Raw genomic sequence first — 17721 nt, 5'->3', positions numbered from 1 at the left:
CCCCTTGGTGGAGGGAACAACTACCACAGAATACTGATTGAAGGTTAAGGGCAAAGGGTTTACAGGGAGTAGAAGTAAAATCATTTTCAACTGGAGGGTGGTGGGAGGCTATAACAAAAAGATAGGTAAAGGCAGAAACCTTAACATTCAAGTAGTATTTAAATTTATGCTTGTGTTGTCAAGGCATACAAGGCTATGGATTAAGTGCTGGAAAGTTAAAATAATTAGGTTGTTGATTTTGACTAACCAAGACTCATTAGGCTGAAGGCTCTTTTCTCATCCTGTAGATTTCTAATGGTATATCATGCAGAAAAAAAAGTTTAAAAAGCTATCTTTAAGATGCATTTATTATTTGTATTATTTTGCTCATCACTATTCACAGCTATAGCATATACAAAACAAGTCGATTGTTCTGACATTTCCTTCCATATCTGCACTTGACAAGTATTAGATATAATGTCTTTTAGTCACATGAATTATTTTCAGATTGTGATTGTAGCATTAAACTCAAAAGTCTCACTTTTGTGAAATCATTCCAGAAATATGAGAAGTGATCTGCAGAGTTGTTAGATATGTAGATTTCAAAACGTTTTAGACCTAATACCGGGCTTACGAGCTCGAGTTGAATTGAATTTCTTGTCACGTGTACCGAGGCACAGTGAAAAGCTTTGTCTTGCGAGAAATACAGGCAGATCACAGAGTTAGGTAGCACAGATAGATAAATAAAATAAATAAATAATAGGTAAATAGCAGCAAAAACAAAAACACAGGTAAAGGTGAATGCTAATTCAGGAGTCCATTCAGTATTCTAACAACAGTCAGGTAGAAACCAGCTGGTGCGTGTGTTCAGGCTTCTAAAACCTTCTCCCCGATGGTAGAGGTTGTAGAAAAGTATTGCCGGGGGGGGTGGATCTTTGAGAACGCTGGTGGCCTTTCCTTGACAGCGGGCCTGGTAGATGCATTCTATAGATGGTGATTGTCCAGACCAAGTTCAGAACTCTAACCACAGTTGAATACTTCTGCTACCACAAATTCAATTTTGTAGAAATACAACTGACTGGTGATTCAATCCCTACCTTGCTGCCTTGTAATAACACTGCACCAATACCAGTCGGATGTTTCATTGTAATTTGGTACTATTCAAACTGATGTGGTATTTATTGCAGTTTAAGTGGTCAATATTTTTAGTTAATTCTGTTCTTTGGCAAACTTATCAAAGGAGACAGTGTTGTGCTGAAAACTGTACCAAGCTTCTGACAAAATACGCTTATTCCAATATATTGCTAAATGATGCATTTGTGACGTAGACATTGGAAAATCCAGAATAACTCCTGCATCTCTGGGTTACACTCTGCTTTGATTCTGTGACTCAGATAAGTCACTTTTGTTTAACAAAACAAATTCACTTTTGAGGCAAAATATGACCAAATTAATACACTGTAATTGATCAAACAATTCCTTCAAGTGTTGTTATTCCCAGTTTTGCTGAATACAGCATCTAAGTTTACAAAACAGTTGCATAATCCTTTAGTATGTTAGTTGGTTAATCATTGAAAAATCATTGCTGGTATCTTTTTCATTCCACAGTCACTTTACATTGAAAAAATGTGTTCCAAAAGACAATTGTTGGTATGCAACAAACACAAATTAGAGCTCATAGAATAAAAAGGGATAGTAGCATTGCGGATATTAGAATTGATTAACTGACTGGAAAGAGGTTAATGCATGTTTTCTGGACTGTAGGTTCTCCAGGGGTCAGTACAAGATCCTTGTTTCTTCCCTAATCCACATTAGTTGTCTCAGATCTAGGCATGTTTGAACTTTATTGCTGGAACAGCACAGCAGGTCAGGCAGCATCCAGGGAACAGGAGATTCGACGTTTCGGGCACAGGCCCTTCTTCAGGTAAAAAGGCATGATTTCAATGATGATGGATGATACAAAACTTGGAAGCATTCAAAAAGATGTAGGCAAGTTGATGAAGTGGGCAGATAGGCAACAGATAAAAGTCTAACATTGAGAAATGAGAGGTGATTCATTTTGCTAGGAGGAACTTGGAGAAACAATTTAACACAAAGGGTATAATTCTAAAGAGGTGCAGGAGCAGAGAGGTCTGGGTAAATTACTGATTTATATAAAATGACAGGACACCTTGACAAAGCAAATAGAAGCCTGTATATTTTTAATAACAGGGCCAGAGAATAAGAGCAAAAGATGTTATTTGAACTTGTATAAACATCATCTTCTGACTTGTCCTTTTTCCTCAAGAAAGGATTACCCCACCACACCCCACTGTGATTAACAATGCTCTCAATGACATCTGATCCATTTCTCTCACATCTACCTTCACCCCTTTCCCTCCCCGCTAAACAACAGTTCCCTTTGTCCTCACCTTCCACCCCACCAGTCTCTGCTTTTAAAGCATCAACTGCCATTTCTGTCACCTCCAGCAGGATATCACCAAATACATCTTCCCATCCTCTCCACTGTCAATATTCCATAGGGACCATTACCTCTCTAACATCTTGGCCCACTCTTCCATCACCTTCACTCCCCTGATGTATCTTCCCATCTAAATCCCAGAAGGTACAACACTTGCCAATTCACCACCTCACCATCCAAGGCCCCAAACCACCTTCCAGGTGAAGCAGCATTTTACTTGCACTTTCAATCTCGTCTACTGTATTCGCTGCTTGCAATGCAATCTCCTTTACATGAGATGACCAAATGCAGACTGGGAGACTACTTTATGAACACCTCCACTCTGTCCACATAAAGAAGACACCGATCTTCTAAAGGCTTTTGTTAAAATACCTTGTTCCCATGCTAACCTTTCCGTTCTTGGTCTACAACAATGTTCTAATCAAGCACAATGCAAGCTGGAGGAACAATACTTTTTTCCACTTCGGCACTTCGTGGCCTCGAGGACTCCATAATTTATTTCCACATCTTCAAAGCTACTCTCTTACATTCCCACCTTGGTCTGGCTGTGTCTGGTTTGTTGGCTTTGATCTCAGCAGAGTAAACCTATTTTTTCCTTTATTGACTTTATCCCCCTCTCTCACTCCATCACTCTTCTCCTCATCCCTCCAGATACACAGTCAGACTGGAGTTCCTCTAGCATTTAAGTTTGGTCTAACCAGAAGTATTGCATTTATTTCTGGGCACTACATTTCAGAAGATGCAAAAGTACTGGAGAGGGCACATAACTGAAATTCCTCAAACCATTCTCCAAAATCACTTATGTTAGCAAATTTTGGATATTCAGGCTGATCTTACTTGAACAGAAGACAGAGGTTGATTGATTTATTATTGTTACATACTGAGGTACTGAAAAAGTGTTGTTTTGTGTGCTGCACAGACAGATCATACCATATGAAGTGCATCAGGGTAGCAGAACAGAGTACAGAATACTGTATTACAGCTGCAGAAAACATGCAGAGTGAGAGATGTGAATTAACTTCTGAGGGGTCCATTCAAAAGCAGGGAAGCTGTTCTTAAATCTAATCATACGTGTATTCAAGCTTTCGTACCTTCTGCCTGACTGAAGCGGGAGGTGGGAAAAAGAGTATAACCAGGGCGAGAGGGGTCTTTGATTACACTGGTTGCTTTCTCATTGGAGCAGGCAGTAAGATGGCGTCAACAAATGGAAGGCTGGCTTGTGATGGACTGGGCTGTGTTCATTACTCTAATTTCTTGTGGTCTTGGGAAAAGCAGTTACCATACCAAGCAGTGATGCATCTGTTAACATTGATAAGACTTCTTGCGGACATGCTGAATTGCCTTAGCCTCCTGTGCTTTCTTGACCATTGCATCAAAGTGGGTGGACCAGGACAAATTATTAGTGATCATTCCCAGGAACTTGACATTCTCCACTATTGATGCAGACAGGGGCATGTCCTCCACTCCACTTTCTGAAGTCACTGACCACCTCCTTTATTTTACTGATTGTCGAAGGAGTGATGGTTGACTTTATAACACGCTGCTAAGTCGTCAATCTCTTTCCTATACTCTGTCTCCTCATTTGGCATCCAAGCTACAACAGTGGTGTCATTAGCAAACTTGTAACTAGACTCAAAACAGGATTTGGCCACACAGTGGAGTGTAAATAAGGAGTATAGTAAGGAGTTGAGTACATGAATGAACTTCCTGAAGAACTGGTGGATGTAGGCACAATCACAATGCATAAAAGAAGTTTGGATAAATACATGAATAGGAAAGGTTTGGAGGGATAAGGGGCCATGAGCAAACACGTGGGACTGGTTTAGTTTGGAATTATCTTTGGCATGGACTGGATGGACCGTCGGGTCTATTTCTATGCTGTATGACTCCGTGCTCTAAGTGGAAATAGACATAGTCATATTGATGGATTAAATGAAGTCTGAAGTGCATCCAGAAGGTCAAATATAACAACAGAGCACAAGCAGACTAATTAAAATGCAGACAGTTGCCAGACCACAAGATGGAGTCAGCAATTATGAAGCATAATTTGGAGCAGTGCTCAAAATAATGGCTTCAGTTGTCCCAATATTTAACTGAAGTGCTCTGTTCATCCAATACTAGGTGTTGCACAGCAGGCTGATCACTTATCAATAGTCGAGGAGTCAAAAGGGAACAGTGAGCTTGAGACTTGACATAAGTACATATGAAAATATTGTGGTTCGTCACTGTCACATCATTCAGTATATCGTTTTGCACTTAAAAGCAAATTGAAGTGACAGAGAATTAATTCAGCCAAAAAGTTCACTCTTAGGACAATTCTAACTTTTCCATACCCTATTGCCCTGTATCAGTCTCTACTTAAGTGCTTCTCTATCTTTTTTTAAAAAGAAGTGGATAGAATCAACAGCATTACAGAGGTTTTATGCATGGAAAAAGGTCCAATATTTTCTCTACTTTATTTCACTGAAAATTTCATATGAAATGATCTGGCACTACAGACTTTCACACCACATAAGGCTTTCTAAATTAATTCATGGAATATGAGCTTTCCTGGCAAAGACAGGATGTATTTCCCATCCTGAACAGCCCAAAAAGATGGTGCTAATTACTTCCTGCATCACTGAAATAGATAGTAGAGGCTTAGGTACCCCAGTCACTCAGGTACAGCATACTAGGATTTTGAACAACCAATCTACAACCCTCAAACCTATCCACGTTTCCTCCTTGAGCTCATCAGCAATGGTCAGTGTTGTTAAATATGCAGTTGCTAAAAAAAAAAATCTACATGCCTCAACCAACATTTGATGTGAATAATGTTCACGCAGGTGACAGTTCTTTAACAGCTCACCTGAATGATACTTGTTAAATGTAATTTGTAATCTTCATTCAGCTTCTAGTACTTTGTTTAATTCATTTAATAGATGTCAGAACTGTAGACCAATTTTTGAGAGACTATTAATCATGACTGACCCAAAACTGTACCACTGAGAAAACATGGTTAAAAGTGTCTTGAAAACAAAAATCAATTGAACAGAATTGAACAGAACCTTACCTACAAAAAAAAAAATTCTTTATACGTGAAGCTTGGAGGTCACAAACATAACTCACATTCAAATAGTAAACAATTGGACTGGCTAACTACAATATGGAATCAAATAATAACTTCTTTAATATAACATAGTTGAATATTTCATTTCTTTATATGATTAATTTAGTAAAAGTTGGTCAAAGTCCAAAACATTTATTCATTTACTAAAAGCACCGCTTACTCTACAAAAAAAATTACCTTGAAAGACTTAGTTGGATAGATCAATATTTTCTGAAGCAGCAACGGTGAATAGGACAGTTTAACATTGCTTTTCAAATGGTTCTCTTAAAAAAGGTCAGATTTATTCAAAGTGCAACAAACTGATTTCAGCTTGCTTAAAAAGAGTTAGTCCAACCTTTGGAATTAATTTACCTTTGCTTTCATCCTTTGTTGGTCCATTTCTTTTTGCAGCTCTCTGCGAATTCTCCTCATCTGTCCCTTTGAGTCTTTATTGACAGCATCTTCAAATTCAGCTTGAAGGGTATGTCGTGGTGGTGATGGAGAAAGGGAGCGGGCACGTGCTGGCTTCCTGGTTTGTTTTGCTGCATTACAAATGGATTGGATTACTATTCCTTTTATAATCTCTTCACTTAAATACTGTGTCAGTTTAAATTGACCAAAAAACAATAACTCAGTTGATTACAGCAGCTTAAATACTTTTATTCTGGGCAGAAACAGTCTTTCCTCACTAGTTCCAAATATTCAAATTTGATACTAATTATATTTCATTCTATTTGACATTTCCAAAATTCAAATACACAGACAAAACAGAAGAAGATAATTTATGTGTTTTCTGCAAGGTACAGCAGCTGTACCAATTTCTTGCATTAAAATAATTAGGTCTTGTTTTAACATGTAAAAGTCCCATTTATGCTGCTGTTTCGATGCATTTCAGTTTAGAGGTCAGACATTGCTGTGTTGTTTTTCAGATTTTTTTCAAACAGTAGTTTAAACTTGAACAGCATGGAGTGTCCACTTTCATCATTTCCAGACTCTGAGGAGTGAGGGGGGGTTACATCATATTCTCAAACGCATCTATGAGCAGTGGAGACATCATCAAAATAAAACACCATCTTGTGCTGCAGCACTGAGTTGCAACCAGAGGTATTCACTGAGTCAGCTGGGTGGCAAGTTGATCACAAATCTAGAATTGCAGCATCTTAGATGATCAAATCAGTGAATTAAGAAAGGTGCCTATACATCAATTCCAAAATTGTGTTACATGCCTACATGTTTCAGCCAATTCCTTATTCATACATTTCTTTCCAACGAGATCAGCAATTTAAATGGGCCTTATATTCAGAAAGCATTTTCTTTGCAATTTTAGTAATGTGTCAAAATGCACAATTAATTATCTAGACAAAAAAAAAATTACACACACCTAGTAATCCCCTCAAAACACAACTGGGTTTAATGTTTTACATTAGGCAAGTTTTGCTGTGCATAAATCTTTCATGAACATTGATGATAATCAAACTCAGCTGGAACCATATTGAAGCTTAAAAATGTGTTGCTTGAAAATCGCAGCAGGTCAGGCAGCATCCAAGGAGCAGGAGAATCGACGTTTCGGGCATAAGCCCTTCTTCAGGAATTCTTGAAGGGCTTATACCCGAAATGTCGATTCTCCGCTCTTTGGATGCTGCCTGACCTGCTGCGCTTTTCCAGCAACACATTAAGCTCTGATCTCCAGCATCTGCAGTCCTCACTTTCTCCTGGAATCATATTGAACCTAATAGTGCAAGGAGTTGACAAATAGTTATGAAGTAACATAGCAAATAAGGAAATGTTGTCAAATTAGAGCATTTTATTTATGCCAATTAACTACTTACATCAGAGTTTTCATACCTCACCTGCCCCAACCTCAATAATAATACATTAAAAATTAAGACATTTTGAAATAAACTAATGAAGATTCTCTTCAGAAGCAGTGAAGATCTTCACAATTATGATGGAGGTTGATAGGGGTAGACAGAAAATGTTTCCATTTGTCATGGGCACCAAAAGTAGAGTCATAAGTAAAAGATGGGTTGTGTGTTCTGGCCAAAGGCAGCTCTTTATTTCATTGCCTGATGATAGTTATTAATAAATCCAATAGAGAATTCAACAGAAGCTTCTTTACCATAAAGACGCCTGAAAACACGAAACTTATCACACAAGTGGTTGAAGCAAGAAGCAGAGACATTTTCAAACACAAGAAACAGTAGATGCATATGTTGATGGGGTTAGATGAAGAGGAATGGAAGGACACTAACATGGACCATTAACAGTTGCTTCCTCGACAAAAGCAGAGCAGTGCACACGATCTAAAAGATGCACAACAGTTAATTCACCAAAGCTCTCTTGATAGTATCTTCCAAACCCACAACTTCTCCAGCTAGAAAAAGGGCAGCGTGAAAGCATCGCCACCTCCAAATTTCTGGCTAAGCCATTTATGATCCTAACCTGGACTGGTGTCATTCCTTCTCCGGATAAAAATCTGGGAACTCCCTTCCCAACAGCACAATACTAAGGGTGTATCTAACCCTACCTCCACTCCATCATGGACTGCAATGTCCATGAAGCTAGCTTACCATTCCCTTCTCAGGGCAAAGATTGCTGCCCTGACCAGCAACACCAGCATCCTGTCAACAAGTATAAAAGAAACAGATGAGGGCCATGTGTTTCCATGCTGTACACACTATGTAATTGATTACTGAATGTGCTGGACTTAAATATCTATTCTAAAAATTTCTTGCAACTTGCACCTGTTCCAAAGTTTATCTCAAATGCAGTTTAACAAATTTGAGATCACTCACCAGGCAACTGCTGGACTCTTCTATATTCTGTGATACTGTCACTGTGTTGAGACAATTTATCTTCTTCCTTGGAATTATGAACTTCATCCTTCTCACCCAGAGCTTGTTTCAGCATCTGTTAACAAGAGAACAGTCAATTCATATATTGAATCATATGAATTCTCGAGCCAAGAACTGTACGAATCACGGAATGATGTGGTATCAGAAAAGGAAGCCATTTGTCTTAATGGACCTGTATAATTTGTCACACTGTAAATTTTTCCCCTATAAATACAATATTGGTTTTGAAAGTTACTACTATATCTGCTTCCATCACACTTTCAGGTATTCTTGATCATAACTACTTTTAAAAAAAAAACTAATCTTTTAGCAAACAGACAGCAAACTAGCAAATAACAAGATAGTAGCAGCTTTTTTATATATTTAAAGAAAAAGCCACAAAAATGAACATAATTATATAATAATCACTACAGAAATAGTACTAGAGAAACCAAGGGAGCTCAAGGTTAATAAGTCTTCCGCACCAGATGAGTTGCAATGTAGGATAGAAAAAGAAGTAGTCACAGACATAGTGGATGCACTGGTAATTATATTTCAAGAATCCTTAGATTCTGGATAAGTGCAAAAGGTAACAACTTTATTCAAAAAAACACCAAAAACAAAACAAAAAGGTATTACAAGCCGTTTAGCTTAACATCCGTCATTAGAGTCTATTGTAAAATGATGTAATAGCAAACATTTAGAAATGCATAATAAAAACCAAAAAGAACTGCGGATGCTATAAAATCAGAAAAAAAAACAGAAGTTGCTGGAAAAGTTCAGCAGGTCTGTCAGCATCTGTGAAGAGAAATCAAAGTTAACGTTTCAGGTCCAGTGACGCTTCCTCAGAACCATTCTTTGAAAAGCAGGATAAGCGGAACCAGAGGGGGTGGGGGGGGGATGCGGGGGTGGCATTCCAGGGTTAGACCGCACTTGGATAAAAGGAACCAAAACTATTCACAATGTCTAAGGGAAAATATACTTTCTTTGGAGTGCTTACAATGCAAGTTCACTAGGTTGATCCCAGATATGGAAAGATTTTCTTAGGAGAGGTTAAGTAGGTTGGGTTTGTACTCATTGGAGTTTAGAAAAATTATAGGATGTCATTGCAGGAAAGTCTAGGGCCAGCTGTCTTAAAACTTAGTAAGGAGTTGCCCATTTAAGACAGTGAAGAGAAATTTTAAGGGTAACAAATCTGGAATTCTTTACCATGGAGGGCTGTTGAGGCTGGGGTTGTTAAATATATTCAAAGGCAAAGATAGATTTCTAAGCAGTAAGGTGAATCAGAGTATAGGGATAAGGCAGGAAAGTGGGGTGGAGGAATAACAGATCAATCACAATCTCACAATGGCAAAACTGTATCAAATGGTGTACTTCTGCTCTCACGGTGTTTTGATGGGTATTCTATGGTTGCTACTGGAAACAGTTTTCCTCATTTCTCTGTTAAATACCTTTGTGATCTTTAAACACTTGTACTCACAATTTTCTTCAACCTTGTCGTTGTGAAAACTGCAGTGCCATTGGTCTCTCAATATAAGAAAATTAGTTTTGGTTTTATTCTAATAAATTAAGAGCAAAAAACACTGGAAATTGGAAATAACAAAATATTGGGGAGAAAGAAAAAAAAAATGTTTGATAACATCAGCAGAAAAAGATACAGAACTAAATGTGAGAGTCAAAGAGGATTCTTCTTTGAACCCATTCTAGTAAAATCTCCATAGCATCTTCCACCTACCTCAGTGTGATGTCCAAGATAAGAATGCTAGTTGAGACAAATCATTAAGGTTTAACATATGCCACCCTTGTATTCAATGCAAAAGAAAATCCTGTCTGTATGTTTTCAGGCCAATCACAGCTTTAGAAACATTATCCATTATGCGTAGCAAAACAAAAAGGGCTTTGGAACCCAAAAATGCAGTAACAGCTCAATTTCCCATATAGTGATCGTCAGTGGGACTTCCATGGGATATGGAATCATGCAACCTGTCTGGCATGCAACATTTTATACAGCAACCTGACTCAAGAATTTGAACTCTCAGGCAGGACCATTACTTTTCAAATATCTTAAGATAATTTTAACTGGTTAATGACTGTTATCTTGCAGTGTTCTGAATGCAAATGTTACCATATCAAGTTGGCGCAGCTTTAGAGACAGCTGCTCAGACATCTCATGCAGCTCCTCTTCTGCAAGGATATTCTTTACTCTACGGCGAGATAGAGGTTCATCTCCAAGTAAAGTGCATATATCACCTCGATCTCTATGGTTACTATAAAAAGAAGTTGCAATTGGAAAAGACTGTAGGTTATAATTTTCACACATTCATAGGTCAATTTTTAAGCAGTTGCCAATCAATCCACAGCATTTAACATTTTGGAACTCTTCCACTCAGTAAGACTGGTATATCTGCAGTTGTACAACTCTGCCTTATTAACCACCATCAATTGGAAAACAGTGATAGAACTGAACAGGGTCAGTATGAGATTTACAAAAGGGAAATCATGCTTGACAAATTACGAGAATTGAGAGAGGATGCAACAATTAGAGTTGATAAGAGGGAGCCAGTGAAAGTGATTTATTTGAACATTCAGAAGGCTTTTGACAAGGTCCCACATAACACAATAGCATTTAAAGTTAAAGTGCATAGGACTGGGGTAGATAGAGAGAGAGATAGATAGATAGATAGATAGAGAGAATTGGTTAGCAGATAAATAAAGTTGGAACAACTTTCAGTGGCAGGCAGTGACTAGTGGTGTACCACAGGACTCAGTACTTAGAACTCAGCTGCTTATAAATGTTAATAATGATTTGGAAGAGGGAACCAAAACTTAGTATCCCCAAGTTTGTAGACAACACAAAGCTGCATTGGAGGGAGAATTGTAAGGAGGTTGCAGAGATGCTGTAGTGTGATTTGAACAAGTTGAAAGAGCAGGCAAATGCATGGCAGATGGAGTAAAATGTGGATAAATGTGGGTTATTCATTTTGGTACCAAAAACAGGAAGGTAGATGATCTGAATGACATTAGATTAGGAAAGGGGTAGGGAGCAGCAAGACCGAGGGTGTCCTTATATACCAGCCACTGAAACGCAAGCATGCAGGTGCAGAAAGCAAGGTGGCAAATGGTATTGTGACCTTCATTGTGAGAGGATTCGAGTCTTACTACAATTGTATATGGTCTTTGTCAGACTATACCTGGGAGTAGTGTGCACAGTTTTGGTCTCATCACAGCAAGAATGGTCCAGCTATGGAGTCAGTCTATAGGCTCCAGACTGATTCCTGGAATGGCAGGACTAACATATGAAAAGGGATTGGATGGTTTAGGGCTATATTCATTCAAGTTTGGAAGAAGGGGATGGGGAAAAAGTTGGTGGAATCTCTGACGGTTTCTCTGCGATGCCTCCTGCTGATAAACTCTCTCCAGCATTTGCTGTTCAGAGAAACAGTTAGCGATTGGAGGAGTACCATAAAGAGTTGGTGATAATGAAGTCACTAGGGGAACCAGAACCAAATGCTGACTCAGGTTGTGGGGTTGGGAGTGCTTTAGGTTGAATGATGTAGTAAGTGTGAGGGGGAATAATGGAGAATGTAGCTACAAAAGGAGAGAAGAATTCTGCCACAAGTATATGCATTTGAGAGATAGAAACACATTAGCTGTGACTTTACCTGTAGACAGAATGGGTATACAGTCTTGTTGACAGCTTGTGCCCGCTGTCACGTGGCAATTTAAATACTGCAATGTCTAAGGAATTAACTTCCTTGTCTTGTGGCTTTAAATTTAACAAAGTTAATAATCTAGGGTACAATCGGTTCTGATTTAATGCGATAGTTCCATTCTCGTGCGATCTCGCGTTTTAAGAAAATTGTACAACAGCCACGCCATTTAAACTAATGGGGCTGGAATCACATTACAGCAAATACAGATGATGAGGAAAGTTTGCATTCTACAAATAACGGTTGAAATTCTTCAATCACATTAAAACTAATTTTCGTTGAAGATACACACGCTATAGCAGTACCAGCTGTACTGATTAAGTCTAATTATGTAACTATATAAAAAAGAGTCAAAACTGTATATGTCAACATAAATACAGGACTGTATTACCTATTAAGATGTGGAGGGGCTGGTGTAGACAATGTTAAAAATCACAACACCAGGTTATAGTTCAACAGGTTTATTTGGACGCATTAGCTTTCAGAGCACTGCTTTTTCACAACCATCTGATGGAGTAGCGCTCTGAAAGCTAGTGCTTCCAAATAAATCTGTTGGACTATAACCTGGTGTTGTGTGGTTTTTAACTTTATCTATTAATATTTATAGAGAGTGAAACCCAAAAGTAACCTAAAAAAAAAAGAGTCAGTCAATCTCTTCTGTATGTTTGGATGGACATAAAAGATCTCATAAGATTATTCTGAGCAATAAGAGTGAACTATTTTGGTGTCCTGTTTGATATCTGTTCCTTTATCAACATAGTTACAATGGTTCATAATAAAAGTTATTGTTTCTGGTACCTTATCTTTGGCAAATTAGTTGTAGTTACCTACATTACAACTGGGACTAAACTTCAACGAATACTTTACTTGAAGCATTTGGATGTCATGAGATGTGCCATGTACAAAAGCAACTATTCATTTTCATTACACCAGATCGATTTGTTAAAGGCATTGCAAATCTAGTAAAGTCAAACATACAGTGAAAGGGAACTATCCTCATTCCTGAAGTTATGCTGGTTGCGTTCCAGTGTTGCTGAGGACTGCCAATGGTTCGATTCCCCATGTTCCTCCAAGACTGAATCCCACTGGTCCATTTTACTCTGCATGGTCATTAATCTAATGTCCGGCTGAGTTTGAAAGGCAACACGTTTCTGTACATTGTCAGAGTTCTGTAATACAAGAGATGGTAAGAAGCATCGCTAAATAGGTGTTTACATAGACAATTTTATTATGGTTCTAGCTATAACATATTCTTCAACATGAAATATGGCAGAAGGGGTGGATGAGAGAGGGCTGAGCAGAAGATTCCAAATTCTCAGTGTCCTGAGCACAGTGTGCAAGTTTTTGAACAATCAATATGAAACAAAACAAAATAAAAAAACCAACAGGCTAATCAATGTTATTTCCAAGCTTAGGTAAAGCACTAGTCTCTTCACAGGCATGGCTTCCTAACCATGAAGAAAGTACACAAATAAAGTTGATAAGTAAGTAAAAATTAAAAAAAAAAGTTTTCCCAAGATGGGGAAAGAAATGAAGCAAGAAAAAGACCTAACTAAACAAAAGTTGACAGATTCATGCTGCTTCTGAATCCATGTCAATCAAACATATTTCAGATGATCTGCATTACTTATAACATTTGTTATGGACGAGGCCAGACCCTTCAAAACATTTCAAGAAGATAGCTTAGACCCTAACTTTGCTAGCGGTTTTATGCAGGTGTAATGAGAATATTCCAGGAGGGATGCAGCTGGTCAACCTACTTAGTTTTAAACAAAACAGACTTTATTTACAAGATTACCAAATAAAGCATAAACAAAAAAAAATTACCGAATAACTTATCCTCTCCAAAAGCCCAACAGTCTAGCCCAAGTTAATGATTTTGTTAACTAATACTAGCAACAAATCCCATAAACACCCCTTGGCACAAAATCAAACACAGGTTCTTACAGGACAGAAGTCAGACAGAGTACCAGCTTGGACCTGCTTCTTTGGGTCCAACAGCTTTTACCACATTACTGTTAAAACCCAAACCAAATCAGAGAAAAACTGAGCTGGGAGAACAGGCCACTCCCCTTTCATTGTACAAGTGTTTTGTTTAAAAAAACTTGAAAGCCTTCTGCCTGAGGTAGTATCTGTTAGCTAGTATTAAATTGGTCGTAAAACCCTTTAACCCCAGACTTTGAGTCTGTTGTTTACAAACTCAAAAAAAGATAAGGACAGCATGACCTTGTTAAAGGAGCAGCTTTTGCCATACATTCCTCAGATAATCCAATTCTCAATTCTTCTCCATCAGAAGACTAGTGGAAGAAATACAAAGGAAGCATAGCATAGCTGCAACTCTTGGACTTAATTCAATCACTCCAGCAACATACAGGATCAGGAAATAGATTTTATTCCCAGCCAATTAGACTATTCCTAAGGTAACAAAAAAAAAGGGGAGAGAAAATACTAGAAACATTCTGGTCTTGCAGCATAAGGGAAAAGAGTTAAGTATCAGTTCACTGACTATCAAAACAGAGAAAGATACATGGAAGCAAAGACAAGAGAAAAAGGAAGGTTTTCAACAGTATAGTAAACAAGGGAAATGAATGTGACAAACAGAAGCGATTACACAAGGCAAAAAAAAAAGGTTCAGGGTACAAAGAAAAATCCAAAACTAGTAAATGGCAACAGCTGAACTCGTTCTAATAAGTCGCCAAAAAGTACTTGAAACTTGCAAGGTTCATAGATGCTGCCAGATCTGCTCCACCATTCCATTTCAGATTTCCAGTACCCACAGTATTTTGCTTTTATAATAACAACATGTGCCAATAGTAGTGTGCTATCAAGAAAAATAGTTATAATCTGAAATTGTCAAATTTAACATGGAGTCCATATAAAGTTTGATCAATCAGAAGCTAGAAGGAGGAAGAGGCTAGAGTGGGAGTAAAAGGGAGAATTCAAGTGACAACAGTAGCTCAGGGGCATGCTTACAGACTGAAAGGAGCTAACATTCCCAATGAAGAGGGCCCGAAACATGAACAGATACAGTACATTGTTCCAACTGAATAAAAAGGTACAGCTTAGGTTATTGTACTTTGTATATCAAAGGCAAAAGTTTTAAAAAAGTTATGGTCTTCAACATAGTCATCCTCCATTCGAACAGTCTCTCACATTTCACCATTTTGTGTCACCTCTGCTTGCCCAATTCAGGTCTCCATGTACCTGAAATCCTATTATTATTGAACATCTGCATGATCACATTTATCCGATCCCTCATTTTAGCTACAAAAGAATCTTTTTAAATGTAAACACCTTAGCTTTTCCCTATAGATCAGGTTCTGAATCCTGTGTATCTTTGCTGCCACAATTGCAGTCATATTGACAGTGATATCACTGTCAGCAACACTGCAAATGGCTGCATATATTGAACAATAACATATTGGGTGTTGGTCAATCACAGCTGCACACCCAACCCTTGCTCCTCACTTATTACTCCACTTACCTCCCATTTGTTGCCTATCTTGCTATCCTGCTCTCAACCCTTTAATACTCACTGTTTCACCCACAGCCCTACCCCTTGAACAAAGCTGTCAACAGGATGGCAAGTGAGACAGGAACTGGCCAATGGGTGCACAGTGACATCAACAGAATCAACGTTTTGGGTTTCAGAGCAGGTGTAGATGCACAATGATGTCAATGACATAACTTCCTGTTCCAGTGCACTGTCAAGAGACGGTAATACAACATTTTGGTGATGGTGACCACAATTCTGTAACTTTCACCTTAGTTATGGGGAGAGATAGGTGCGTGCAACAGGGTAGGTTTTACAATGGGGGGGGGGGGGGGGGGGGGAAGGGTAAATACGATGCTGCAAGACAAGATCTGAGGAGCATAAGTTGGGAGCGTAGGCTGTCAGGGAAGGATGTCATTGAAATGCGGAACTTTTTCAAGGAACAGATATGACATGTCCTTGATATGTATGTACCTGTCAGGCAGGAAAGAGATGGTCGTGTGAGGGAACCTTGGTTGACAAGGGAGGTTGAGTGTCTTGTAAAGAGGAAGAAGGAGGCTTACATAAAGGTTGAGGAAACAAGGTTCAGACAGAGCATTGGAGGGATACAGGATAGCCAGGAGGGAGCTGAAGAAAGGGATTAGGAGAGCTAAGAGAGGGCATGAAAAATCTTTGGCAGGTAGGATCAAGGATAACCCCAAGGCCTTTTATGCATGTGAGAAACATGAGAATGACGAGAACGAGGGTAGGTCCGATCAAGGATAGTAGTGGGAGACTGTGTATTGAGTTGGAAGAGATAGGAGAGGTCTTGAATGAGTACTTTTCTTCAGTATTTACAAATGAGAGGGACCGTATTGTTGAAGAGGAGAGTATGAAACAGATTGGTAAGCTAGAGGAGCTACTTGTTAGGAAGGAAGATGTGTTGGACATTTTGAAAAACTTGAGGATAGACAAGTCCTCCGGGCTTGACGGGATATATTCTAGAATTATGTGGGAAGCAAGAGAGAAAATTGCAGAGCTGTTGGCAATGATCTTTTCATCTTCACTGTCAATGGGGGTGGTACCAGGGGACTGGAGAGTGGCGAATGTTGTGCCCCTGTTCAAAAAAGGGAATAGGGATAACCCCGGGAATTACAAGCCAGTTAGTCTTACTTCGGTGGTAGGCAAAGTAATGGAAAGGGTACTGAGGGATAGGATTTATGAGTAGCTGGAAAGACACTGCTTGATTAGGGACAGCCAGCACGGATTTGTGAGGGGTAGGTTTTGCCTTACAAGTCTTATTGAATTCTTTGAGGTGGTGACCAAGCATGTGGATGAGGGTACAGCAGTGGATGTAGTGTACATGGATTTTAGTAAGGCATTTGATAAGGTTCCCCATGGTAGGCTTATGCGGAAAGTCAGGAGGCATGGGATAGTGGGAAATTTGGCCAGTTGGATACAGAACTGGCAAACCGGTCGAAGTCAGAGAGTGGTGATAGATGGCAAATATTCAGCCTGGAGCCCAGTTACAAGTGGAGTTCCGCAGGGATCAGTTCTGGGTCCTCTGCTGTTTGTAATTTTTATTAATGACTGGGAAGAGGGAGTCAAAGGGTGGGTCAGTAAATTTGCAGACGATACGAAGATTGGTGGAGTTGTGGATAGTGAGGAGGGCTGTTGTCGGCTGCAAAGGGACTTAGATATGATGCAGAGCTGGGCTGAGGGGTGGCAGATGGAGTTCAACCCTGTCAAGTGTGAGGTTGTCCATTTTGGAAGGACAAATAAAAATGCGGAATACAGGGTTAACGGTAGGGTTCTTAGTAATGTGGAGGAGCAGAGGGATCTTGGGGTCTATGTTCATAGGTCTTTGAAAGTTGCCACTCAGGTGGATAGAGCTTGTAAGAAGGCCTATGGTGTATTAGCATTCATTAGCAGAGGGATTGAATTCAAGAGTCATGTGATGATGTTGCAGCTGTACAGGACCTTGGTAAGGCCACATTTGGAGTACTGTGTGCAGTTCTGGTTGCCTCATTTTAGGAAAGATGTGGAAGCTTTGGAGAGGGTGCAGAGGAGATTTACCAGGATGCTGCCTAGAATGGAGAATAGGTCGTACGAGGATAGGTTGAGAGTGCTAGGCCTTTTCTCATTGGAAAAGAGAAGGATGAGGGGTGACTTGATAG

The 17721-nt window shown here is 39.1% G+C and overlaps 1 protein-coding gene across 2 annotated transcripts in view; it reads right to left on the bottom strand.

The window, feature by feature from the left end:
* LOC122562267 (centrosomal protein of 95 kDa-like) overlaps positions 1–17721 on the bottom strand; it is a 61565-nt gene that overhangs the window by 10576 nt on the left and 33268 nt on the right. For both annotated transcript variants that reach the window (XM_088000729.1, XM_043715040.2), the window contains 4 exons: positions 13051–13241; positions 10488–10629; positions 8324–8438; positions 5901–6070 (listed from right to left, as the gene is read on the bottom strand). In XM_088000729.1, the coding sequence (XP_087856855.1) occupies positions 5901–6070; positions 8324–8438; positions 10488–10629; positions 13051–13241 (618 nt within the window). The remainder of the gene's footprint in view (positions 1–5900; positions 6071–8323; positions 8439–10487; positions 10630–13050; positions 13242–17721) is intronic.

This window comes from Chiloscyllium plagiosum, unplaced genomic scaffold (assembly GCF_037043375.1).
Source record: "Chiloscyllium plagiosum isolate Xiang-an unplaced genomic scaffold, Cpla_swu_hap1 HiC_scaffold_25, whole genome shotgun sequence".
Classification (NCBI taxonomy): Eukaryota; Metazoa; Chordata; class Chondrichthyes; order Orectolobiformes; family Hemiscylliidae; genus Chiloscyllium; species Chiloscyllium plagiosum.
The sequence above is the reverse complement of the archived record's forward strand: the minus strand, read 5'-3'. Positions and strand labels throughout refer to the sequence as shown.